Here is a 27,324-nt window from a genome sequence, read left to right on the forward strand (position 1 = left end):
TGTCAATTACTCGGAGAATGCAGAAAAATTAGTTGATGATAAAAAACAATTTCATCAAAGGTTCAAACTCGTATACCCTGCTTTGAGAAATCTTTTTCTTCAAACAGTAGTGATGAATTCGAAGTGTACAACTTTCATTTTGGCACACTTTTGCCTGTCAGAAATAGTCAGGACAAATTATTGGATGTGATAGAAATAATAAATAATGATTTATCATTTGGGCCAAATTATTACAAGATTGTGGTAATTGGGCTGTTCAATAAACATAGAACTATTGCAATTATCTCAAGGCAACTGGAGCTAGTTAGAGTAGAATGATACTCTACTCCTAAATGTACACGACTCCATGCGTATTCTGCTCTACAGCTATTTCAATGCTAACATACTTAAGTGTTTTGTCCGTAAAGCCCATCTAATAGATATATTGGCTGAACATTTTAAGGAATTGCCCTATAAAAACAATTGTGGTTTCTCAAAGAGCATAATGAGCCTTGCACATAATATTTAAACTAATGGTCTAATTCATGTCATCCAACTGGCTTGGCTATCCCATTTAGATAATCAACTAAAAGTCATTTTGATTTGCTTCATAATGAAAAGATGGGGTAGCAGGCAATCAAGGACAAAGCAACAAAACCTTTATTGCAGCTTCATTGCACACTTGACATGGTGGGGTGCCAGAATTATGAAACCAACTTCGCAGATCAAGGTAGGATCTGACACCAAGTCCAATGCCACCATCTGGGGTGCGACAAAGCCACTTGTCACACACAAGCTCATCAAGAGTTTTTTCCTTCTGGGACAAAGAAAAATTCCTTAATGCAGGAGGGACTTGAGATGAACTACCTTGTGACTGTGATTCTGCCGAATTGTAAACCTGAAACAGACCACAATACTACTCAAGCACCTATGGGTGAGCAAACAGTTGGTTTATTTCAAAATCATACCGAATGGAAAAAGTCTGACCAGTGAGATTATTCAACATTGAAACTAAACTGAACCAAATTGGTCGCATAAGTCAAACCAAATCGAATTGAACCAAAATAATTCAGTTATATTCAGTTTGGTTTTTGGGTTTCTTTTATTCAGGCTTCTAAATTTCAGTTAAATCATTGCTATTATTATATTATATTATTTAAAGCATTTATTTTAATAATGAGCTCTTATTTTACATACATGAAAAATTAATTATTTTATTTTCTTCATTAATTTATTGAATCAAGTCTTCTTCAAAAAAATAATTTCATAATATACTCAAAATATCTTACTAATAAATATATAAGTTTAGTTCAGTTCGGTTAACTAAAATTATTTTACTCAAAAAGCCAAACTGAACTATTAAAATAATGAAACCTAGTCTTCCAGTTCTCGTTCGGTTTTGCTTACCCCTACAAGCACCCCAACATGCATGGATATATATGTATATGTAGGTGGATGTGTGTGAATAAGCACACATTTGCATATAAGCAATGCAGTAAAGTTTTATGGTCCAACGAAAACAATTTTATTTAACCACCGTGAATTTATCTGCCCAGAGAATAGCTTAACTTGGAATTCATAGATTGAGCCAATTCTTTGTCATAACATAAGCTATTGTTAGATGACCACCTACTCATTGATAATTTGTGAAATAAAGCCACAATGTCAACACAGTACACGTCCACAAGTTAAAAAGCAGATGATATTTCTAATGAAATGCAAGTATTATACCAATAATTAGAAATAACAGATGTCTGCAACGGATCAAAGTTTTAGACTAGTTGGCCAATTTCATAATGGACAGATAATGAAATAGCTAAAATAGAAAAGTGCTCATGTATTTGGATTTTTTGGTCATTAGGCTTTTACTTTTCAGTAAAACAGAAATAATAACTACATTGACATTTAGAAGAAAAAATATTATTTGTGAAACTCAAGAATGTCAGTCTACACCCTCAGTATGCATATTAGTAACCAGTTGTAATGCAGAACATGGACAAATCACTACATACTAACAATTGATTACATCCAGCAGCAGAAACTGCAGAGCAGCAGAAACTGCAGAGCAGCAGACACTTCAAGGTTTAATGGAATTTGTATTTAGCCAGTACCTATATTCGTCAACTGAGCGAACTTGAAAAATTTGCAAAACAACATCTTTGCTCCAAAGCAATTTCAGAGAAAGCTGCTACTTTTAGAATGTATGAAAGTACAGACAGGATGCAATCCAGAAAACACACAAGAAGAGGAGTTCAATAAATAACAGTAATCAAGGATACAGTCCAACATTTACAGCTAAACTATCCCAATCCCAGGAAAAACACTAAAACTCAACAGATGGAAGAAAAAAAAAAGGGAAAAAAAAAAGAAGGAAAAGAAAAGAGAAGGTAAAGAAGTAATCCAATTGACAGTAGGACAGCAGGGTCCAAATTTCATGCTTGGACTAGTTAGAGGCCCCAGTGAAAACCAAGACCAAATCCTCAGGTAAATTTGCAACTTTACAATCCAATCTGAACTATTATCTTAAAATATCTCCGTGCCTATTCTGCCTCACCTTATAGACTAAGCCGTGATGATTTCATCCTTAAACTTAAGCTGTTGGATTCCTTCATCTCATCCATATTGACAAACATAAAAGAACTAGTTATTCTCCCAAATCATTTGTCACCAAACAAATTAGTCAAGATATTTTCTCTGGCTAGATTATGTCAGTTTTTCCTTCAACACACATACAAGCACACAGGCTTTATAATTAGTGGACCCATTGACTTAGTTCTCAAGTTCTTCAAAAGAATAAGCAACATGAAAATATATGTACAGTGTAAAAGAATACTTGAACTGAGCCTGATACCTGAATATTTAAAAGTAAAAAAGGAAAAAGAAAGATATTTAAATATCCACAAATCCTTTTTTCCCTTTTTATTCTTTTTAATGTCTTGCCTTCATTCACATTACCAATTACTTTTCTTTCCCAGAAAGGACATACAAATGGTCACCAAAAGAAATGTAGCAACTCCATTCGCTAAGCCTATACATTTAAGTAGAAGTGAAACAGGCAAAAAAAAGATAAGCAGGATGCAAGCTCTAAACTATATGTCATTATCATTTTAGGTCTAATGCTCTTCTCCTCCCTACCCCTTTGTTTTAGTAGAGGTGACTGAACAAAATCACGTTAATCAAATGAAATTATGACTAATACAGAGATAACAAGAAGGGAGAAGAAAAGAGAATCAGAACGTTATCAGAGATGTAGTAAGAAAAAATTCACCATGTTCTCAGCATAACCTACACAAACATAGCTTTCTTCGTTAGAAGCAACTAAAAGCATCTTATAGACCCATTGCTCCAGTCCCTGACTGAATTAATTTTGTTCTACTCTCCAAAGAGTTTCATTTTGGGATTTTATCCATGTATTTGTCAGTGTAATCTTATACATAAAAGAATAAATTTTTTCCTTGAAATTCATTAACATTGATATCTTCTCTTTTAATCACTCTTGAAGAATAGAAATTTAGCTTTTGGATGCAAACAAATTATTAATGAAAGCAAATCACAGAAGAAATTTTGATTCCAACTACTGTATTACACAATTATTTACAGTGTTCACCTTAGGAAAAGAACAAATCAGTCAAGGTAAAGAAATCTACCTATGCTTGCAAATTTTCATCACAAATTGGTGGATCAAATTAGTTGTGACTGAAACACAAACAAATATCATGTACAATCAACTTGATGCATCAAAATAATTGCAATTGAATTTAGAGCAAAAGTTTCCACACCTGATTCTCCAGCCGAATATTGAGAGCACCAGACCAGGATATGCTACCTTGGGCTGTAGCATCCTGCACTATTGCTTCTATCTGACATTAAAATTATTGAGTAAACAACAGAAAATAGGTCCCAAAATGATTGACACCACAAATGCATACTAATTCTGATTTAGATTCCAGTGAAAGAAATTTTTACACAATGACAAAGAAAAAACCGAATAAAACAATTGGGTAAATCACATATCAGTAAATAAAAGCTTTTTTGGTTGAATAAATAGGGTTACTTACAGCCGCTTTAAATAGAGTAATTTGAGGAACGGAGTACTTAGAACCAAGCTTGGACTGGTCATCAGAAACATTATTAACAAGACCATAAAACAACTGTCCGTCATTTTGGTTTCTACAGCGCCGTAACTCCATTTGTACATAAGAGAGTTCCTTGTTTATCTTCAATAAGAAATCATTAAATTCACGCCCGCAAGTACCTGTATAAACAAATTTCTCATTAAATTCGAAATTAATATTAAAATAAAAGGAGAAAAAAAAAAAAGAAAGAGAGAAGATTACGAGGGTTTTTTCCGGTGACCGAGCTGAATATCTTGTGGAAATCGTCTTCCTTGAGTGGGCCGCGTGACATTAAAGATTGGATGAGAGTGTGGTGCTTCCAGTTCAGCACCGCCATTTTCTTCCTTTTCTTTTTCTTTTTCCTAAATTTTGAAAACCCTAATTTGTACGAGAAAGGTAAATTTTGTAGGTGGCAAAGAAACCGTGCGTTGGCGGGAAAAAGCCTTTTGGAGTTGTCATTAGTTGGAAGGGAGAAGGTACAATTTAACCCCTAATGTTTGGCATGTGGCTAGCATATATGCCCCTCGAGTAAATTTTAGGACAATTAATTTATAAATCAATCAATAAGTGATATATAAGGTCCTTTGTTAAGATTATGACATAATGGCATTATTTAATGTTAAAAATAGCTGAGATAACTCAAATATTAAATTTCTTTTTTTTTTTAATTAAGAAAATAAAGAACAATAATAACAAGACCAACACAACATTCATACCCCTTCATTCCTTATCAATCCATAAATTTTCATCTTTTCATAATTATCATCTTTGGTTATCTTTTATAGTTATTTTCTTCGCATTAATTTTTATTCTCATTTATTGATTATCTGATTGAGATATGGTAGATTTACTATTGCATTGTATTTTGTTTATAGACATCCTTTGCAAGTGTTTTCTTGACTTTAAGAATAAGAGATTAACAAGTGTCTGTTATTTCTTGTAATTTAACATTTGAACTTCATATGTGTCTATTTTTGCAGAGAAAAAGAACATTAATTCATGTTTTGGTCCTCTTAGTTAAAATGTCATCAATTTCTATTTGCATTACAACTAGTGACAAGCTTGTACTCTATAGTGCCTGTCATATCATAAGGATCTACGTTAGAGATTTGAGCTTGGCTAATTTGATCATTTTATAAACGTCTCTTGGTTGAAACCCATCTTTCGATTATTTTGTCAACATATCCATTTTGTTGATTCACTACAAATATGTGTCACTTCGATATATTTTGTAATTACTTGCAAGTTCTTATGCTAGAAAGACATAATTTCATTGTTTCATCCTTTTAGTCTCATCAATATTCTCATCAATATATTTGCCATCATCTCTATGCCTATGCTGTATATTGATGCAACTTTTTCCCGGTTCAATCTTTTGGAACTCCCAACATTAATGAGCAATTGATTGGCAGCAAAGTAAAAGTTTGGTGGCCAAAGAACAAGATGTAAGTTATTTTTAAGATTTTAAATCTATTGTGAATTTAATTTTTTTCTGTGCTTTTCTAAAGTAATGTTAGCTATATATGGAATATCAAGTGTTCTGCATTTTCTATTCTTTTAAGTTTTAGTTACCCTGATCCCTAATTCCATCAGGAAGTGGTTATTATGTATCAGATGTAATAGTTTTTTTCGTGGTTTGAAGGTGTTCGAAATTACTTTACTTTTTGGACAAGTATCAAATGATATGAGAGAGATGAACTCTTATAATTTTGTATATTTTGATTAAAATTATGTAATATGACACTTCAATATATTTGATTTGAATGTAATTATATATTATTATTTCTTCTAATGGAATCATTTTGATTATTAATTAATTTTAAGTTTTATATTTAACTTTTAAAATAAAAAAAAATTAAATATAATAATAATGCCAAAATTAAACATAAATTGATTATTAATATTTTAAATGTTATTTAAATTATAATAAAATATCGATTAGAAATTAATTTCTAAAATAAAATCAGAGACTAATTTAGCTACCACATGATATGGTTACTAAGTGGTCTCTATTTTATCTATAGTCTCCCATTATTTTTAATTAGTGACCATAATGAGACAAAAAGCGACCACATCATATAGTCGCTATTTAGATACTACACGATGTGATTGCTAAGTAGTCTCCTATGTCAGTACTATAGTGACCAATTGGAGACCAAATAGCGACCACATGTGGGGTAGTACAATAAAGACCACAAGTGGTGGTTGCTATTTTTAGAAACCACATGGCTTTGTGGTCACTATTTTTGTTAGCAATCAGGGTGTTAGCAACTACAAGATGTGGTTTTTAAGTGGTCGCTATATGCGTTTAGCGACCATATGTGGGGCAGTAAACTAGAGACCACAAGTTGTGGTTGCCATTTTTAGAGACCACATGGCTTTGTGGTCGCTATTTTTATTAGCGATCAGGGTTTTAGCGACCACAAGATGTGGTTTTTAAGTGGTCGCTATATGTGTTTAACGACCATTTAGATGTGGTCTCTAAATTGTTGTTGTTTTATAGTGGTCATTAGATAAGGAGCATTGATCTAATGAAGTACACAGTATGGTCTGAGTCATCATCACCAGCTACATATTCATTTACCCTTATTTTATTCCTTTTTAACTTTGTATTAACCAACATTTTGAAAAGGTCATCATCTTCTTCATCATGCCAATCGCAATCAGAATCAACAAATTTATTCTCTTCTCCATTAGGTTCATTGTCAGTCTCCTCACTTTCTTTTTCATTGTCAGTTGAATCTCCATCACTTTTAAATCACTTTCAACAGTATGTTGCAATTTCACTTCCTTAGGTCGGATAAAATTATGTACCACTTCATCTTACTGCAAATCACCCTTATCACTTATAAACATGCATCATCTTTGTCTCATCAACAAATAGAGACATCTCAATACTCTCACTATCATGATCTAGCTTTCTCAGCCCATTAGATGCTTGCAAAATATGCAATATGCTTTAGGTACCAGACCTAGTTTTTTAGGTATGTCATCCATCTCCAATCTTGATATCTTATCTGAAAAAAGAAAATTTTATCCACCTAACATTCCTAATTTTAAGCTTAGCCTTAGCATTTAGCCGAAAATAATTCCCTTATATAGTGGAATCATCTGAATTAGGCACTGCAGAATGTACAAATCAAAATAAGAAATCAATATTTTTTTTATCAACATTACATACTTTATTCAATTACATACAATCTATATATTTTTAATTAATTATACCAATCAACCAAACCCTAATTTCCACAATACATAATCAATAACTAATTATAACATTAAAAACTAAAATGCGAGTTACCAAAAAATTAAATGCAAGTAGTAAAAATTCTAAATGATCAATTATAGTTCCCACTAGTTATATATAATCAACATTGTGAAAATAAGAAATCTTTTATGAAACTTACAATATTGAGGTTGCCCTTCCCCTTCATTCCTCCATCTTTATCAAGAGAAATAAAGATAACTCACCCAAATGAAAATGATGTGATTTTTAACTCTGTAAAAATTGTGCCACTAAAATGTTGAGTCAACAGCAATAAAGTGTATGTTAAAAGAGAGAGTTAGGGCTTCCCAAAGATAAAATGAGACAAGAACAAATGATTGGGGATAATTATATTTGAATAAAAGCTTCAAACGAGGCCAGAACAAATGATTTAGGCTAAAACAAAAGAGATGCGAGAAAGAGTAAAGTGAAGGAGAGTGAAATGTAAATTAGGGTAAATGTGTTTGTAATGTGGAAAGATTTTAGAGATAGGTCCCACATGTCTAATAGGATAATTTATTAGTGAGTTTGAGTTATTGATATGTCGAATCATTTAAGGATATTTCGTTTCTGATGATCATATCAAAAAGAACAGCTACATAATGTCTTATGTACCATAAACTAAAAAAAAAGTCTTGGTAAAAAAAAAAATTTGATACCAATTAGATACAAGGTCCAAAATTTACTTGGCTCAAAGGAGATAAAGAGGTAAATATATGTGTAACCGTAAATTAACATATTGTGGATGAAGATGGAGCTATTATTAAATATAATGTTATAGCTATTGACATAGGTAATATAATAAAGATAAAGAACCTGATTTTTAAAAAAAGGTGATTAGGATAAAGAAGATGTTATAGTTGAGCGTGAGTGGTTGTCTAATAAGGATGATGGTGAATTTCAATGTGCCAGGCAAGCTTTGAAGAAGTCTAAAAATAAAAGAAGAAGAGTTTATGTGAAAAATAGTCAATCTAATATGAAGTTATGAGTGAAGCTATATCTTAATTCACATTTGCAAAGAGAAGGTAAAAGGGAAATCATGACAACAATACTCAATTTAAGAACAAAGAGCAATCACATTTGTCTAGAATACACATGGAAAAGTAAGAGTGAAGTGTGTGTACAAATATCTTGTTTATGAAACCGTTATACATCAAAAGATATCCTGGGTAAATATTCTTAAAAACTTTTATGGATTATTATGATTGTCTACTTTTCTACAAGAATAATAGTTGTTGTTAAAAGTGGAAAGCAATTCACAAAATCAAGCAAACTTCAAGTACTTCTAAACAAGTATTTTTATGTTATAGTATATATATATATATATATTCATTATTACTTGCACACATCTATTGACATGTTTATAACTATGATCATCTTACATAGCCTAACAAAAAAAAAGAGAAAAATCAATCATTAAAAAGAAGGAGAAGGATAGCTCAAGTAATACAAAGGATACATACAAGCATGATATTAATGTTGTCAGCAGTAGGAAGGGCAAAAACGAAAAAACACAAAATGAGCAAAGATGGATCTACAGTTGCACAAGACCCTCTGGTTTTAGTATATGAGGCTATTGTATGGTTCAAGTTTTAGATTCAATAGTGGGGTAATTAGTCTCTTATTACTAAAATTTTAGTTTATGATTTCAATTGGTACTAATATTTTAATTTTTTTCTTTTGGTACTAAAATTTTAATTTTTTTTACAGGTGATGATGCACATGGGAATCCATTCAATTTTTTATAATGTGAAAGACTGAGCTCCATATCACCATTTTACTCATCGACCACATCACACTTCACTTTAGATTAAATGCCCCATCGGTATCAACGCACATCACACTTCACTTTAGATTAAATGCCCCATCGGTATCAACGCTTTGCCTCTTATATCTAAATCGTACTAATTCATTAATTTATTTTCTTTAGTACCATACTCATTATTTATATTACAAGGGATGGTAACTATTGGGATTCCGATATTTTTTATTAATGCTTAATTGATATCATGCTTAGGTGAATTTTTGGCTATCACATCAATAAAAAAATTATCGGAATTCTACTGGGTACTGAGAATGTAAGGTAATAATAGTGTTATTCATTTTAAGTAGAGACTTAAGAAATAATGTTTGAAGGTTGTATTAGCATTAGTCTTTCATTGGCGTTTTAGTCTAGGTGGGTGTTTATAGGAAAAGTGCTAGTCATTTCCATATTTGACATGGTTCTAAAGATTAAGAGGAGTGCGGGTTCCGATTTTTCAAGAGTAGTGTTTGGTGCTGTGTAGAACGATGATTCACCTATCAAATATGTCAGTGGTATAAACGGACTGTCGAGTATTGACGAGTTGTTAACTTGTATAAAGATTCATCTTTAGGCAAGTCTCCATCAACTACCATCTATTGAAACAAAAACAATAATTTTAGTACTAAATAAAAATAAATTGAAAAATTGATACCATTTGAATATAAATGGTAAAACTTTGATACCAATGGAGTAATTTATTTAAAATCAAGCGTGACGTAGATAATGAGTAAAATACTAATGTAAAACGTCGCAAAAAAATTGAATATCGTTTGTTACTAAAATCCAAACTTTGATATTAAAAAATTAAAATATTAATACCAATTAGAAATATAAACTAAAGTGTTAGTAGCAATGGAGGTATTAACCCTTTAAGAGCTGACGCATTAATTTGAGGAACATTTTAGGGATTGTTGTTGTTTTATGGAATCTAAATTCAGACCTGAAAATCTTAAGGATTGTTGTTGATTTATGAAATGTAAATTCAGAACTGCCTCTCAGGATTCGCACATGTTCAAAATGTCCTCACGATGCATCCTTGTCCACCTGGGCAATTTTGGTTTAATCCGTTGTGTAACTTTGATATGTTTGTCTAACCATTATTATTATTATTATTATTATTATTATTATTATTATTATTAATGATAATGTGGTAATTTTGCTAATGTCAATTTATATATGAAATACTAAATGTATTTTCAAATACATAAACGTTAACCATTTAATCATTTTAATAATTTAATTTTTTAATTTAATTTAATAGATATTTTAATTTATATTTTTTATAATATTTAAATATTTTTGATAAATAGTTTTATTTAATAAATTTATGTATATTATATAAATATTTTAAAATTATCATAAAATAAAATTCATGCATATGTTAAATCAAATCGATAATTAAAAATATTTAATGGCCTATAAAAATCATATCAAATATGTGAAGGGGAGGATGATAGTCGGAGTTACTAAAATGATTTTATTGATTGTTTAGTTAATTTTGTTAATTAAATTATTTATTAATTAATTTTATTAATAACAAAAAATACTAATAAATTATTAAATACAAGTCTATTCCTAAACGTCCAAATCTATTATAATTTCAATATTGGTTATAAAATATAAATAATTAATTAATTAATTTAACTGTATATGCATTGGTTGCAAATGTTAGGAGATGGTGAAGCCGAAGTAAATTTTGAAAAACTGAAAATCAATTATATAGTAGTTTGTATAGAAATCAAATCAATAAATATTAGTAATATGAGTAATGATGGCTTATGGTCGTTGGTGTCCTTCATAATTATAATTCATGACACACACGTTTAGTGAACAGCTAGGATTTTAGCTAATACTGCTCCTAATCTTAATTAATAATTAATTAAATAGAAGCTAAAATTAATGGATGATTTTGTGCAAATAGAGTTGGGTTCTCAATTTTAGCCAATCAGTTCCTTTTTTTTTATATATATATGAAATGTTTGATTTTTGGTAACACCAAGTATAATTCAATTTGCTTTGATAATTATGGCTTGATTAATTCAATGACGCACGTAAACTTGGCCTATAGCTAGAGTTTGCTTTTTATTTGAAGGATACTTCTATGACATGACTGTGTCGGACAAATATTTTAGCATTAGAGTTGGACTCTTCTGTAACTATGCTTATTAATATTTACATTTTTTTTTCTTTTCAAATTCTCTCCCAATATATATATTCATTCATTTTTACTATATTTTCTATTTAAAAAAAAAAAAAACTGAATAAAATTCAAAAGTCAAAAAATTATTTACTAATAATATCTTTTTTATTTATAAATATAAAAAAATCAATTAAATACTTTTAATTTAATTTTAGAAAAAGCCTTTATAAAAAATATAAATTTCAATATATAACAGTAGTAGCAGTGGGAGCAGAGTCCAAGTCTATTAGGATTTTAACATTTTGTCGTAAAATAGCAGGAGCAATAACAATAGGAGAAGTAGTGGCCGCGAGTAGCAGTAGGAGCAGTAACAATAGGAGCAGCGGTAGCAGTAGGAGTACCAATAGGAGCAGTAGTAGGTAGTAGTAATAGTATTAGTATTAAAATTTCACTTTTTAATATTAAAAGTGTTTATAATTCTAAATTTAATAATTTTTAATTTAATAATTTAGTTAACAAATTTATAAATATAATACATGGCTTAATATATTTAAAAAATAAATAAAATCTAGATCAGCATTTTAGTTTAAAAATTATGCTAAACTTTTTTATGATTTGAAACTTTAATAATAATTATATTTTATTTTATCAATAATAATGAATAATGAATTTAGTTAATGGTTATTATTATTATTATTATATAATTAGTAACCTCTTAGTTAAAATCTTATATAATTTTATTAAATTTACTAATAAAATATTTTCTTAAAAAATGAAAACAATATATTTTTTAAAGTAGATTTTTATTTATATAGAAAAATTATGAAATATATTATCTTTAATTGGATCTTAAATCAAAATCAAATATAATACCTATACTAGGATTAGGCTAATAGAAGAGTCCATTAACAAGTTCAATTATTAATTTTTATACACATCACACATGTGTGAAAAATTATTCATTTTAATTTCGTATTTAATATATAATAAAAGTAACATTTGAAGAATAAAAAATTACAATTAAAATTTATTTACTAAATAGTGCTATGAGCAATGTATATTATTTAAAATTATGACGGCTAAATCACCTTGATAGTCCCTGAATTTTGAGTCAGTATCATAAAAGTCCATAATTTTTATTTTGTAACACTTAAACTGAATTTTAATTTCAATATCATAATAATCTCTTTTATCATTTTCCGTCTAAAATAACCATCAAAATGATAACGTGGCATATGCCACATATTAATGAATTTAATTTTTATTTTTATTAAATATATGTCACATCATCAAATAAGTAAAAAAAATAAGAAAAATGTAAAATGAAGGATTAAACTGTAATTTTTCATTTATTTCTAAAAGTTAACAACAAAAATTAACCAAAATAAACTCTCTCTCGTTTTCTCTCTCTCCTCACCGATCTCCATAGAAATGAAGCCCATGACATTAGGAGTCTAGTCATACCAACCTTAAGAGTACCGAGGTCGTAGCGAAGAGAAATCGACATCCAAAGATTATAGTGGTTATTGCTTTCTTCTTCAAATCTGTCGCTTTCCAGTACCGATCGACGCCTCCACCTCTAAAAATGAGTTCGCCTACCTCAACTGTTTCTCCACCTAAAGTTACAATGTCTCTCTAGCTATTTTCCATCTCTTGCCATTAATGAGGGAGAAAGAGCCATTATTTATAGTGGAGCTTTTAGGGACTGATGGTGTAGCTTCAGTTAGTGTTGGTGGAAACCTCTACCAAGATTTGCCACTACCATTCACCATCTTGCTATTGCTTTATTTTTCTTTCTTAATCTTTTGATATGAAATTGTTGATGCTAATCTTAGTATTTGTTGATATTGATATGAGATTTCCAATTCTTTTTTATCTCGATGTTGATATTAGCATTTGTTACAGTTGTGTTGATATTCGATGAAGTTGAGGTGTTGATATTGTTGTTGTTGTAGTTTTTTTTCTTTATTTGTATTTTTTATCTCTGGTTTATTAGTGATAAATCCATATGATTTATTAATGTTTAATGTTAATAATTTGTGTTTACATTTTAAACTTAAAATAATAAAAATATTTACTCTTTAATCCATGTATTTTTATTTTCTTTATTTTTAACCCGTTTGATGATGTGGCATATATTTAATAAAATTAGAGATTGAATTCTTTAATATGCGGCATATGCAACATCATCATTCTGGCGGTTTCTTAGATGAAAAACACTAAAAGTGACTTTTGTGAAATTAAAATGAAAGCTCAAACATTTTAGTGTTACAATTTAAATTTAAGAATTTTGGTGTACTGCCTTCAAAATTTAGGGACAGTCAATGTAGTTTAGCTAAATTATGACTTACTAATTCATCATTAAGCTTTAACAATAATTTTAAAGTAATTGATATTATTTAAACATAAATGTTTTGTTAATTTTTATAATTATTTTGATAATTTGTTTATATTTTAAAAGTTCTTGAAAAGTAAATTATTAAACTTCCATTTAATTATATTTATTTTAAACAGTGATAATGAATTAAATATATTTTAAATATCTGAATCTGAATATAATATTAAAATTAAAAAATTTAATTTTATAGTTTTTTAAAGTAAGAAAAGAAAAGAATAGTACACATATTAGAAAGTGTTTGCTAAATATAATTATTGTATATTGTATAATTATATAATTATATTACATGTGAAATGTGATTTTTCTTTCACATAAGTCATAAATATGTACATTTAAAGATGAGTTCACTATAAAAAAATAATTTTCTCACTAGAAATTTTATAATAATAAATTTTTAAAAATATATTTTTATTTTTTAAATTATAATAAATTAAATAAATAATATTTATGTGCATTACACGTAAATAAAAAATACTAGTAAAATTTAAGTATTTTATTAGATTAAATTAAAAGCTAAGATATTAAAAAGACTAAATTCTATGATTTTTTTTTATCACTCATTCCTTCTTTTTTTCACTCATTATTTGTGCACAATTCCCAATTACCAAATTGTGTTGAATTATAGAGGACGTTTCTTTGCATTACCAATCTTCCCCTTGCTGGAAATTTAAAACACTCTCACTATCTCCACACTAATGCTTCAAATGTTTCGGTGAACGGACATTTGCACACAAGCCATAGAATAGCAAAGAAGAATCTATGGAAACCGGGCCACATCAAATATAGGGATACAAAGCCAAATTCATTTCGTTAATTTAACATCTTCTAAGTGTCTAACATAATAAAATGATCAAGTTTCAGGACTTGAAATCAAGAGGCAATCGGAAGAATGCGACGGTACAGAATTTCCACAGCCTCTACCTGCTTCATAGCAGAGAAACACCATGGACTAGTGTTTCTGAAGCAAATGAGCTCAAGACACAAGATTAGAGCTCATGCATGCATGCAGAAAAACAGAGGCAGACAAAAGACAGAAGGACTATATATTATAAGAATGAACTCCAACAAAACAAATTCAATACCCCATTTACTCACAATCATCCGGTCGTTTTGCAGCCAATGCCTTGTTGAACCAGAAGAGGATACCCTACAAACCTAAGATACTATACCAAAATACAATACTACACCATAATAAGAGTACTTATAGAGATTGAATGATTTTCCTATGCAAATGCTCTCCTGACAAACCTCCATCTCCATCATGATCATGATCATGGAAAATTAGTGTCAAGACTCCTACCAAACATAAAACTGAACCCACAAGAAGTTTGTCATATCGCTCCACCCAATGAAACTTGAGCTGGCTAGCACCATAGAATGATAGAGCCACCAGTGAGGTCATCACAGTTATAGTGCTGCCAATGAAATAAAACACCGTGTCAAAACAATATATTGGAAAAAGAATATCAAACGCCTGCATACTCTTTCTTAACCCAGCTTTAAATTTCATTTGGCTGACTGACAATTTTAGTAACTATAGAAGCAATCAACCAATAAACAACTGCCAAAATGGTGAGCCCCAGAACAAGGTTGTCTAACAAAGTGGAAAATCAGTCAGCTAAACATCCAGGTCCAACCACTTTCTTGTAATTAACCAGAAGAACCACAGAGTATTCAATTTAATTTAACATACTGTTTCTAGAGGAGAGAGGAATCCGAGAAGCCACTTATATATTGTTTTAAGATGGCTGGGCTGCATTTATAACAAGGTAAGAATCCCAAACTAGATTAACATTAAAATGACAACTCTCCTTTTAGAAGAGAGATGCTTCTTGCAATATACGTCCCAACGAGTGTTAGATTATGTTACTGTCATGTTACAAGAAGGACCTTCACATAATTTAATTCCCTGACCTCCAAGCCAAATCCAGTATCTTTTTATACCAAGGTTCACCGCCAGAAAGCAACAGAAGAAAAACACTAAGAACTTACAAATAAAAATTCAAATTACTAAAAAGAAAAAATTAATGGTCCGTCCACATTATAAGTTTTCTTCAAATTCTAACAATAATTTATAGGACATTTTTTACCAGTAAAATCCACCTGATAAAACACACACATGGCAGACAGACGTACTGACTAACAGACAGAGTCTTAGTACATCATGTTTCATTAGTCTATCAAAGTGAACCCTTAAAGCTGGCAACTTCAATCAAACGCAAAACAGCTCTGCTTCAAGGTGCAAAGTTCCAAACACAAGAATTATCAAGTAGTGTTAATACAGTTCAAAGGAGTAAGCACACTAGGTGCAACCGAATCCTACTTCCTCAAGCCTAGGCACAAAGTGCAAGCCACCAGTGCACATCTCAAGAGGTCAATCCACAGAAATAACATTCTCTAGAAATCCAAAGTTAATATTGTATATTCATAAGGCAACTACAGCATAAGACAACTCAGATATACAAGTACTCGACTTCCTTCTTTTGGATTTAGCAAGTCTATCTTCCCTGCAAGATTTCTTGAAGAATTATTATTGTTAGAGCATCTCCAATGCACTCCTTTTATATGTCAAACTCTTAATTTTAAAGAGTCATATAAAAAAATTAACACTCCAATACACTCTTTATTCTTTAAATATAAAATAGAGAGTTGATTTCACTCTCTAGATATGGAGAGCTAAACTTCACTCTCTACTTTATATTAATAAATACACTACAAGTTTCTATAGACTTGATTAATTGATATTTGTAATTGTTGTTTTCCTATTAGTAAAAATTAAAAAAAAAAATGAAAGAGAAATAAACCATTAATATTAATAAAGAATAAAGTATAAAGAGTCCGGTGGACTTAAATAAAATATTTTACTCTTTATATTTAAATATTCCTTAAAATGCTCTTTGAAATAAAGAACACCATTTTTTGCTATAATCCATATGCCATACCATGGCAAAGGTGTAATGAAGAATTGAGGAAAACAACAAAGAAAGAACCGAATTTGATGGTTGGGGTGGGGGGAAAGAACGTGGTGCCTTTCTCTTTCACGAGTGAAGGAAAACAATATACTAGGTTCTCAGAATTCTGTTAGTAAAGGATCAGGAATGAAGCAAAGAAATAGGTAAAAATTAAGGGAAATAAATCAGAGGACAAGAGAAAGAAAGGGTAAAGGAGGAAGAAAAGATCAACAGAGGGAGAGGATGATAGTAAGAAGAGGAAGAAGGGGAAAAAAAGACGGAGATATGGAGACTAGAGAAAAGAAATGGCAGAAGAAGGGCCTTCAGTGAAGAATAAAGGTCAATAAAGGGAGAGAGAGAGAGAGAGAGAGAGTGAGAGAGAGGAGACTGGTTGGCCTTAACTGCAATGGTACCATTTAAAATATCATCTTCCTCTCTTCTTTTGTTTTGTACAAGTTTTATATTTGGTAGAATTCTAGTTTTGTTCTAAACTGAGAGTTTAGCAGCACCTATAAACTAACTGTCATCGTGTCTTTAGTGTTTTTTTTTTCTTCTCTTTTTTTTTTCTTTGAATCAATCTCATATTTTCTATTTTGATGTGTCAAGATTAATAGGATTAGTGAAAAACACTGTAAACCAACACACAACAGTTTATTGCATAATATCAACTAGAAATAAAATAATAAAAAAAACAAAGTGGAAATGAAAATATAATAGAGGCATGCCTTTATTGCACCTTGTTCTTGGAAAAAGGAGCATGCCGAGCAAATGAGGCATATGCCTCAATTACGCGACTTGCCTGACCATGGTAGAGGCACTAATCATACTGCTCTGAAGGATTGAGCCTAAGGCATGCTCTAGTAATAACCATGTTGAATAGATATAAATAACTATGAAATCTAAGAGTGGTTATAAATACCTGAATAGTAGCACTATGATAGCAAGCACCATCATGGAGGATGAATTTCCAACAGCAAGAAAAACTGGAAGTGTGGTAGCACAAGGGGATAATGCAGGAACAAGGACGAGCCCTGCGACAGCCATTTTTTCCATTGGTTGGTTGTGAGAATGACTGTGTCCACCCTTTCCAGAGAGAAACAATAATACGTAACTACCACCAAGAATTACAAGCAAAAGTGAAGCGAGTTTATGAACAGTTTCTTCCCCAGCAATTGTGTTTGTTATGGTGATTGCTGTTATACCAAGAAGTGAAGTAGATATTACATGCAAAACTGCCCCAAATGCCGCTGCATAAAGGAAAGAAGAAGAAAAGCTGAAGGACACATTTTTGCCTTTTAAATACAAATATATGGGATTTGCAATACAAATCAAAATTCAGCTTGCTTTTCTAATCCACCTTGCAAAATATGAACACTATCCATATTGAATTCATTTTCTTTTCAACGAAATCTCTTCCACTTAAAATCTAAAAGAATGAATAAACAACAGCACAACCTAATAGTCTCATCAAGTTTTTAACTTGGGTATTAGGAATCAAGCTGATGAATCAATTTAACATAATAAAACATGCTAAAGTTGTCTTCTATTACATGCACTAGCTACACACATATAAAGGAAGATACTCATAGTGTTAAGCTAATCAAAGAACCTGCCACACCAGATGGCAGGGTGAAGGCAGAAATTACATATTGAAAAATGTAGCAGTGTTGGGATGTACTTCTCGAGACAACAAAACAGAAAAATATTATTCAGTTAGTGAAAATTTCTCTAGAGATACAATCTTATATACCCACCGCCAGAGCAATCCAAAATCTAACCCATTAACTAATAACTCTCCCTCATATGCAGCATGGAAAAGCCTGGCCAAAGCCGACCCAATGTTACATATGAATCCTAAGGTTTAATTCTAATAACACTCGACTTAGGAAATCCCAACCTCTCATATGGTCTTGTTTGGAATAAATCATCTGCATGAATTGAGTGAAATTTAATTCTCCTAAAATCATCCTATCCTTGGCATGGTTCATTTCTCTCAAGATGCCTTGTTATTCTTACAATGAAAGAACTGGCTTCTTCCGAAAATAAGAATTGACTAAATAGAACTCAATTGAATCAAATTCTTGCATTTTTAGACTTCCCAAAACACACAGCTCAGCAAACCAATTGATCCATTCCCATTACAAATCCCTGGATATTACAAACAAACCAGCTAAACCCACTGAATCAATCACCAAATCATATCTGAATGATGCTCATACTAAACAAACAGAGCTATGCTAATAATGAAAAGGATTTAAATTGAATAAAATCCAGTACTAATTATATGTCATCGAGACAGATCTGAAGGTAGCAGCATTACACAAAAATAGACACACACACACAGAGAGAGAGAGAGAGAGAGAGAGAGAGAGAGAAAGAGAGAGAGAGAGAGAGAGAATGGGAACATACTAACAAGGAGGGTTCTGGAGAGAGTCCATTTCTGGGCACGCCCGACAATGGAAAAGGGAAGCCAATGCGTTGGAATGAATGAATGAAGAAGCGAAACTGTTGCGATTCCTCCGATCGTGGATAGATCTTCAGCAGTGAAGCTCTTATCCATTTGTACAATCTATTCTATATGTAATCTAAATTATATCAAAATGAAGAAGAATTTTAATGTGATGGCTTTCCTTTTTCTTTTTCAAGAGATGAATAATGGTATCAAAGTAAGTGAGTAAGATGTGATGAATGAACTGAATTCAAGAGAGAGCGAGTGAGTGGTGAAATTGATGAAAAGGGTATGTTGGAAATGAGATGCTAGTTATTGGATCCAGAAAGTGGGTATGTCGATTGACACTTCTTGTCACAAAAATGCGAAAATGAGGACCAACAGATCTTCTAATGATGCTCCCTGCTCCTGCTACTATATTTCCTCTTTCTTGGTTTATGCTGCAACTAAAGTGTAAATTTGGCCCCTAAATTTTACAGTTATTTTGTTATCATTAATTTATTCAGTAACTTATTAAAACTGGTTAATCCATCTTGATCAATATATTTTATCCATAAAAAAGATGTAATTTAGTCATTCAACTACTAAATATCAAGTTTTGTAAAATAATCTATTAACTATGATGACCAATCCATAAAATAAATTATGATGGCTCTTAAAATATATTTCATTTTTCAGTTCATTGCTAACTCTTAAAAACGGGAGATAGTAAACCTTATTAAACCTTATAAGCCATAATTTATAATTAATGTAAGATATGGTATCATCATATGTCCCCTCCAACATGACTTCAGCTAAAACTAAGTTCTCCAAATACGACTTTAATTGATAATTGGCCACTAGATTATCAATTATGAAGTATGATTTTCTGCTTGATTTGAGCTCCCAAATTCTTGTAAAACATTAGTAGGTACTAGATGGTATTGTTTATCAATTCCTTTGAAGGCTAAGCCACTAAGAAAATTTTAAAAGTATAAGATAATCAAATTTTAAATATTTTTTCATACTCGAGAGTCTTATGATGACTATAAAATCATTCTATTATTATTCAGAATAAAATGATATATATATAATTTAATATAAATCAGTTTTATTTAGTACGTCATATTGTTAAAATGTTCATGTATTCGAATAAGATTCTCCCATTTGAGTTCCATTAGGATTAGTTTTTAATTCAGACATGTAACTTAAAAAAAATATATGGACTAGATCAAGCACTTTTTACTTGGTGTGGTTTATTTGGCATATTTTGCTTGATTATCAAATTAAGTTAGAGTAATATTATTTACATGATTTATTCTTAATATTCATAAAATTAATAATTAATAATTATGATAATTAGCAATTATGAATTATAATTTTGTGATAATGATGTTAAAAAAATTAATTAGCATTATATGAATTATATAAAACAACTAATCCATCGTTTACACTAATAATAGTTATTAAGTGGTTATTTTTATTAGAAATTAAGATTCAGTATTGTTAAAATGTAATTTTACTCTAATTTTGTGAAAATATAATTTTATATGATTTGATAAATTTATTTGATCAGGACATTTTAATTAAAAGTATTATTTAATTATATTTTAAATATTAAGATTAAATTGTGTTAAAATAAAAAGTTTTACTCTAATTTAATAATATTTATTTTTATACTATTCAGCATTTAATGTAAAGTTCAAGTATGAAATTGGATTTTTCTATGAGTTAAATACTTTAATTGAATGAAATGGGCACTTCTCATAAATTGATGAAAAAATTGGTTTGAGAGTTAAAACCCGAATTAATCCTCCATTGACTTTAAATTCAAAGGCCACACTTTAGCCTTTATGTTGTAAACCAATCAATTTCAATTCCTTTTTCCCTTAACTGCAGGTATAGGAATATATTTTTTACTAGATCCTAATAATTACAAATGTTTTGTATGTAATAAAATATTTTTACAAACTAATAATGCTTTTAGTTATAATTTAATATTTATGCCATTTATAATTAATACAAATTATTAAGAATATGTATTTTTTTATTAGAAAAATACACCTCAATAATTAAAATAATTTATATTCATTATATATAATTTTTAATTAGAAATATACATCAAGCTTGGTAATATATAAAAATATCAAGAAGAGAGGACATACAAATTTACTCAAACTTCTTGACTGATTGTTTAATTAATTATAATAATATATATATTTATTTAAATTTAATAAATAATATTAATAATTTATTGAGTATATGTCTAGTTTTAAATTTCTAAATTTACTATAAATATTCAATATTAATTATATATTGTATCTATAATTATTTTATATTACTATTTTTATACATGAAACCAAAAAAAAAAAATTATACATAACTAAGTATATGATGCTAAAAATGAGTTTGGCAAGTGGTACGGATGCGTTTGGAATTGAGTTTGAAAAGGCTTTTTTTAATGCCAATTTTTATTTTGAATTATTATTGATTGTTTAGTTAATTTTGTTAACCGGTTGTTTATCATTGCACAATCGTTATTATTATTTTGAAATATATAATTTAATAAATTTTTTAATTTTTAATATTAATTTATAATGTTTTAAAAAATAATAGCAAACTAACTATTTTTAAATATTATTCTTAATTCTTTTAAAATTTTAAAATTTATTAATACAATAATATAAAAATTATTATAAAAATATTAATTAATTAATTTTAGTATTATATAGCTTAATACTACAATTGATATTACTGCTTTTATTATTAAAATTATTATATAATTAAAAAATAATTTATTAATGAATATAATATTAAAAATATAATTTAAGAAGTTATTTTCTAGAATTATAATTATTATCTAATTTAAAAATTAATTTATTACTTAATATAATATTAAAATATAATTAATATATTATCTTTTTAAATTTATTATATAATTAAAAAATTAATTTATTAATAAAATAATATTAAAAATATAATTTAAGAAATTACTTTTTAGAATTAGAATTATTATCTAATTAAAAATTTAGTTTATTAGTTAATATAATATTAAAATATAATTAATATACTATTTTCTAAGACTAGAATTAGTATTATTATCTGATTAGGAAACTACTTATTAGTTAATATAATATTAAATATAATTAATATTATTAATTTTTAAAATTAAAATAAATATTTAATTAGGAATGTAACTTATTAATTAATAAATTAACAGGAAAAATTATAGAATTGCACATAAGTTTAAATTTTATGTGTCAAAAATAATATATATTGTCAAAATAAAAATTATACATGTCAAAAATTAAGCACACGTATTAAAAAATTTAAGTTTCATAAATTAATATATATATATATATATATATATATATATTAAATAAATAAATAAATTAATTTTATTAATAATAAAAATACTAATATTTAAATACGTAAAAAGTCTAACTCTATTAGAATTTTAATATCGGTGAAGTCCAACGCAGTTAGGATTTCAAAATTAATTATAAAATAGAAATTATTTATTAATTAATTTTATTATATAAATACTAGTAATTTATTCTATTTTAAGCTATGGAGGATTTGTGGCATATCACATGGTGGCAAATTTTAAAGATGAAGCAAAGAAGGTGGTGACAGTGAGTGTGGGTTATGTTATACGGAGGAGCAAAGGGAAGAGCAATTGAAAAACCTTGGGAGGAATAATAATACATATAATCTTCTTATGCCAAGGAAACTAGAACATGAGTTCGTTAATGTAAAAGTATATATGAAATTTTATTTCTTAAGTAATAACAAGTCAACCATTTAATATTTATCTGCACGTGCGTTGATAAAAAAAATTATTTTATTTACCGTTAAAACATAATTCACTTTTAATTTATATGTGAATTAAAATTTTTATCTAGAAAATTTAATAAAATTTTAAAGTTAGAATGTTCATTTCTTTATTTAAATAATAAAACTAAAAATATTACTAATTGAATATTTCCTAGTTAAAATCTTATGTCATTTTATTAAATTTACTTTATAAATATTTTTTTAAAGGATGGGAATAAAATTTTTTAAAATAGAATTTTTGTTACTCTATTTTCTCCCAATAAAACACATTATTTTCGGTTGGATTTCAAATAAAAATAAAAATATAATACTTAGGATTAGGCTAATAGAAGAATATATTAACGAGTATAATTATTAATATTCATGTACATCATACGTGCGTGAAAATTTATTTAGTTATTTTTATAATATTAAATAACAAAATAAATAGTGCCATTAACAATGTAAATTATCTAAAATAATGACTTATTAATTCATCATTAAACTTTAACAATAATTTCAAAATAATTGACATGATTCAAACATAAAAAATTTATAAAATTTTTAAAATAATTTGGATAATTTTTTTATTCTTGAAAAGTAAATTATCAAGCTTATCTTAATTTAAATATAATAATAAAATTGAAAGATTTAATTTTATAATTTCTTAAAGTAAAAAAAAAAGTTCATACTAAAAGTGTTTGCTAAATATAATTATTATATATTGTATAATTATTTAATCATATCAATATGACTTTTATATGTGAATTTTAATTTTTTTAATAATATATTAAATTTATTTATTGATAGCTATACAAATAACTAATATAAAATTCATAAGTCATAAATATTTTACATTTAAAGATGAATTTACTATAAGAAAATAATTGTTTTTGATTCAATAAGAAAATGATTTTATCACTATCTTAATACTAGAAATATCTATAATAGTGAATTTTTTATATATATATATATATTTTTTTTCTCTAAATTATAACGAGTCAAATAATTAATATCACGTGCAACAATTATGAGAAAAAAAACTAAAATATATATATAAATACACCAAAGGGAGAATAGACAAATTTACCGAAATGCCTTTATTAATTGTTTAGTTAACTAATTGTATTAATTAGGTCATTTATCATTTAATTTTATTAAAAAAAACTAATAATTTTTTAAATACAAGTTTAATTCTAGAAATCCAACTTTATTTGAATTTTAATATTGAATAAATTTTAAAAGTCAACAATAATTTAGATAATAATAATATCCTATTTATTTATTTTTCTCTTGGAGAGAAACACATGATTGCGTTAAACTTGCATCTTTTTATATATTTTTTGTCAAATACGTGGGAAAGAAGTTGCATAACCTAAACAATGTAATATGCTAAAGGGATATGTAATATGGACAGTGTAAAATATTCTTTTGACTGTATTTTCTATTTTTCTTTTTACACTTCAAAAAAGAAGAAAAGGTTAGGGACTATAGGCTTTCATTTTCAACTTACCATTTGTCTTCTTTTTTTATTTGAGAAGTATTTGTCTTTAACACATTGCAGTATTTTTATTTTATTTCTTTATTTTGATTTTAATAATATTTCTAAATTAAATATTCTTAACTTTTAAGTATATGTAAGTATATATATATATATACATACATTATTTTTCATGTTATGTTTTAGGTTTTCATTTTTATTAAATTCAAGTTTTAGGCAATCATGGTATTTTGAATAAAATTATTTTTTAATACTATTTGAAAATAATATTTGAGTAAAATAAATTTAATATTAATTAAGATATATGTGCATAATTATATGAGAATGCTGTTCGCTATCTCCGCCTGGCGGACATGACCAAAGTCTTTTTTTTTTTCTTTTTAATTTTCAAAAATATCTTAAAGTGAGATTTTTTTAAATAATTTTAAATTAAAAATTTTGTATATTTTTATTATAAAATGATAAAATTATTCTTCAAATGTATTAAATAATATAATAATAATAATAATAATTGTAAATTTCAGATTTGAAATATAATCATGCATATTTTTTTTATAATCCAGCTGTAAAAATATCGTTATGTTTAAGAAAATAACTAAACATTGTTAAAATATTATATGGACTACTACTATATATTATTTCTTTATTAAAATCTTAAAAATAAGATATACATTTATAAATTTAATAAAATTAAAGGTCATTTTAGAAGTATGGAATGTGAATGTATCTGAATTGCAGTATGCGTATTGTTTTTCTTTCTGAAACTAATTGCAATTTGCGTAGTTAAGCATAAATCAATTTAATAAACTTCCTATAAATTATATATGAATGGCGGACGATCCCTTTTACAACAATGTTGGTCATCATTATTATTATTGTTATATTTTTTTCCTTTATTCTTTCAATTAAATCTAACATCTTTTATGCATATATTAAAAATACAAATCATTAAACAACTAATATAAAATAAAATTTACAGAATGATGTATAGTAGAATTCACATAAATATACTTTCAGAAATTACAAAAATTATTTTATGATAATGTATAAAAAATAATGTCCTATATTAAAGCAACTTCTATGATTTATTTATTTTTAATAAACTTCCTTTTAACGACTAAAATCTTATTTCTGTTACAATTTAATTTTAAATAAAAAAAAAGCTCTAATGATGGGTTGAAGAAATTGTGTTTATATTATGATCTTTGATGAATATTTACTCAAATGTGAATTCTAAAATTATTGAGTACAAGTATGTTTGCAACGGTCCTATTGCTCCTTGTTGTTGTTTGTTGCACTCCAACGTTTAAATCTAGCTTAGGGATAGGTTGAAGCAGCCTTTTTCCCTTTAGGGGAGAGGTGTTGCTCCCTTTCCCTAATAGGCATGTGATGATCTAGAGTTCTGAGGCCATATCCAGCGATCGAAATTTGGTCCTCTTACCGATCTTTGGTATTGGACATTATTCTTTGCTGGTTTTGGTGTTTCTTCAACAGATATTGAGGCTTCTTCAACACTCCCCCTCAAGGTGGGTTCGAATAAGTTGATAGAACCCATCTTGCTGAGAAGCCTTCGATGACTTGCTTTGTCTAGGGCTTTGGTGAATATATCTGCCAGTTGTTCATGGCTTCGGATGAACGGAGTTGTGATTTCTCCTGATTGGACTTTCTCTCTTATGAAGTGACAATCAATTTCAATATGTTTAGTCCTTTCATGAAAGACTGGGTTCGATGCGATGTGTCTGGCTGCTTGGTTATCACAGTACATCTCCATCGGGCCTTTATGTTCTACTCCCATATCAACCAGAACTTGTTTTATCCATATGAGTTCACTAGCTGTCGATGCCATGGCACGATACCGGCTTGACCTTTGGACCTTCTGATTCTTGATTGTTTTTGCTCTTCCATGTCACTAGGTTTCCTCCTACAAATGTGCAGAATCCTGAAGTCGATTTTCTGTCACAACTACCTGCCCAATCTGCATCAGAGAAACCAGTAATAGTGATAGCATTATTATTATTTTTCATCCAGATACCATGTCCTGGAGTACCTTTGAGGTATCTTAGGATCCTATCAACTGCATCTAAATGAGGAGTACGTGGAGCATGCATAAACTGGCTAATCATACTCACAGTATAACTAATGTCAGGTCTGGTGACGGTTAAGTAAATCAATTTCCCCACCAGGCGCTGGTAATGACCTATGTTATCTAGAGGGTCACCATCCTCTAAGTTAAGTCTAGTCTTGGTCTCCATAGGGGTATCTATAGGCTTAGCTCCTATTTTCCCTGTTTCATTTAAGAGATCTAGAAGATACTTTCTCTGAGACAGAAATAGACCTTTATGAGATTTTGCCATTTCTATTCCGAGAAAGTAGGTTAACTGACCAAGGTCCTTAATGTCAAATTTCCTTTTTAATTTTTGCTTTACTTTCTCGATTTCCTCATTATTGTTCCCTGTTACAATAATGTCATCCACATAAATCAAGATAATGATCGTGTATGTGAGAGTGTGTTTAACGAACATGGATGAATCAGAGGTACATTTGCTGAAATCAATTTTTAATAGAAAATGACTTAGCTTGGCATACCATGCTCTAGGGGATTGTTTCAACCCGTAGATTGCCTTTTGTAACTTACATACCAGGGAGGAGTCAGAGGCAAAATTATCACCTGGAGGTAGAGACATATACACCTCTTCTTCCAGGGATCCTTGCAGAAATGCGTTCTTAACGTCCATCTGAAATAATCCCCAACCTGAGTTAGTAGCAATGGGATAGTAAAATCTGACGGTGCTCATTTTTGCTACCGGAGCAAAGGTTTCCTGGTAATCCACACCATAGGTCTGAGTGAAGCCTTTCGCTACTAGCCTAGCTTTATACCTCTCAATTGAACCATCATGCTTGTATTTGATTTTATACACCCATTTATT

At 28.6% G+C, this 27,324-nt stretch overlaps 2 protein-coding genes across 10 annotated transcripts in view; both read right to left on the reverse strand.

Annotated features, from left to right (window-relative positions):
- The window catches only part of LOC8268706 (non-structural maintenance of chromosomes element 1 homolog), a 31,411-nt gene extending 26,846 nt beyond the window's left edge, over positions 1-4,565 (reverse strand). For 4 of the 9 annotated variants that reach the window (XR_001535394.3, XR_007217039.1, XM_048378117.1 and 1 more), the window contains exons 1-5: positions 4,317-4,562; positions 4,038-4,234; positions 3,759-3,839; positions 638-877; positions 77-154 (exon numbers count right to left, since the gene is read on the reverse strand). Coding sequence is in view for 6 of the 9 variants with exons in the window: in XM_048378117.1 (XP_048234074.1) it covers positions 77-154; positions 638-877; positions 3,759-3,839; positions 4,038-4,234; positions 4,317-4,431 (711 nt within the window). In the remaining 3 variants the exon portion in view is untranslated. Of the gene's footprint in view, positions 1-76; positions 155-637; positions 878-3,758; positions 3,840-4,037; positions 4,235-4,316 lie in introns of all 9 variants that reach the window. The other 5 variants (XR_007217038.1, XM_015720835.3, XM_015720832.3 and 2 more) reach the window with 3 other exon arrangements.
- Positions 4,566-14,484: 9,919 nt separating this feature from the next.
- LOC8268705 lies at positions 14,485-19,538 on the reverse strand. Its single transcript, XM_002521606.4, has 3 exons — positions 19,062-19,538; positions 17,572-17,899; positions 14,485-15,116 (listed from the first exon to the last, which is right to left on the reverse strand). Exons 1-3 carry the CDS (start codon positions 19,210-19,212, stop codon positions 14,903-14,905), a joined length of 693 nt encoding a protein of 230 aa, XP_002521652.2. The 5' UTR covers positions 19,213-19,538; the 3' UTR covers positions 14,485-14,902.
- Between the last annotated feature and the right edge of the window lie 7,786 nt (positions 19,539-27,324).

Source organism: Ricinus communis, chromosome 8 (genome assembly GCF_019578655.1).
Source record: "Ricinus communis isolate WT05 ecotype wild-type chromosome 8, ASM1957865v1, whole genome shotgun sequence".
Lineage (NCBI taxonomy): Eukaryota > Viridiplantae > Streptophyta > Magnoliopsida > Malpighiales > Euphorbiaceae > Ricinus > Ricinus communis.

Bases quoted from the DNA above. Each gene is read 5' to 3' on its own strand.
- LOC8268705 (XM_002521606.4), bottom strand. From the start codon at position 19,212: ATGGATAAGAGCTTCACTGCTGAAGATCTATCCACGATCGGAGGAATC. The intron at 17,900-19,061 runs GTATGTTCCCAT...TCCTTTATGCAG, and splicing joins CTCCAGAACCCTCCTTGTTA to CGGCATTTGGGGCAGTTTTG. The intron at 15,117-17,571 runs GTATTTATAACC...TTTCATTGGCAG, and splicing joins ATCATAGTGCTACTATTCAG to CACTATAACTGTGATGACCT.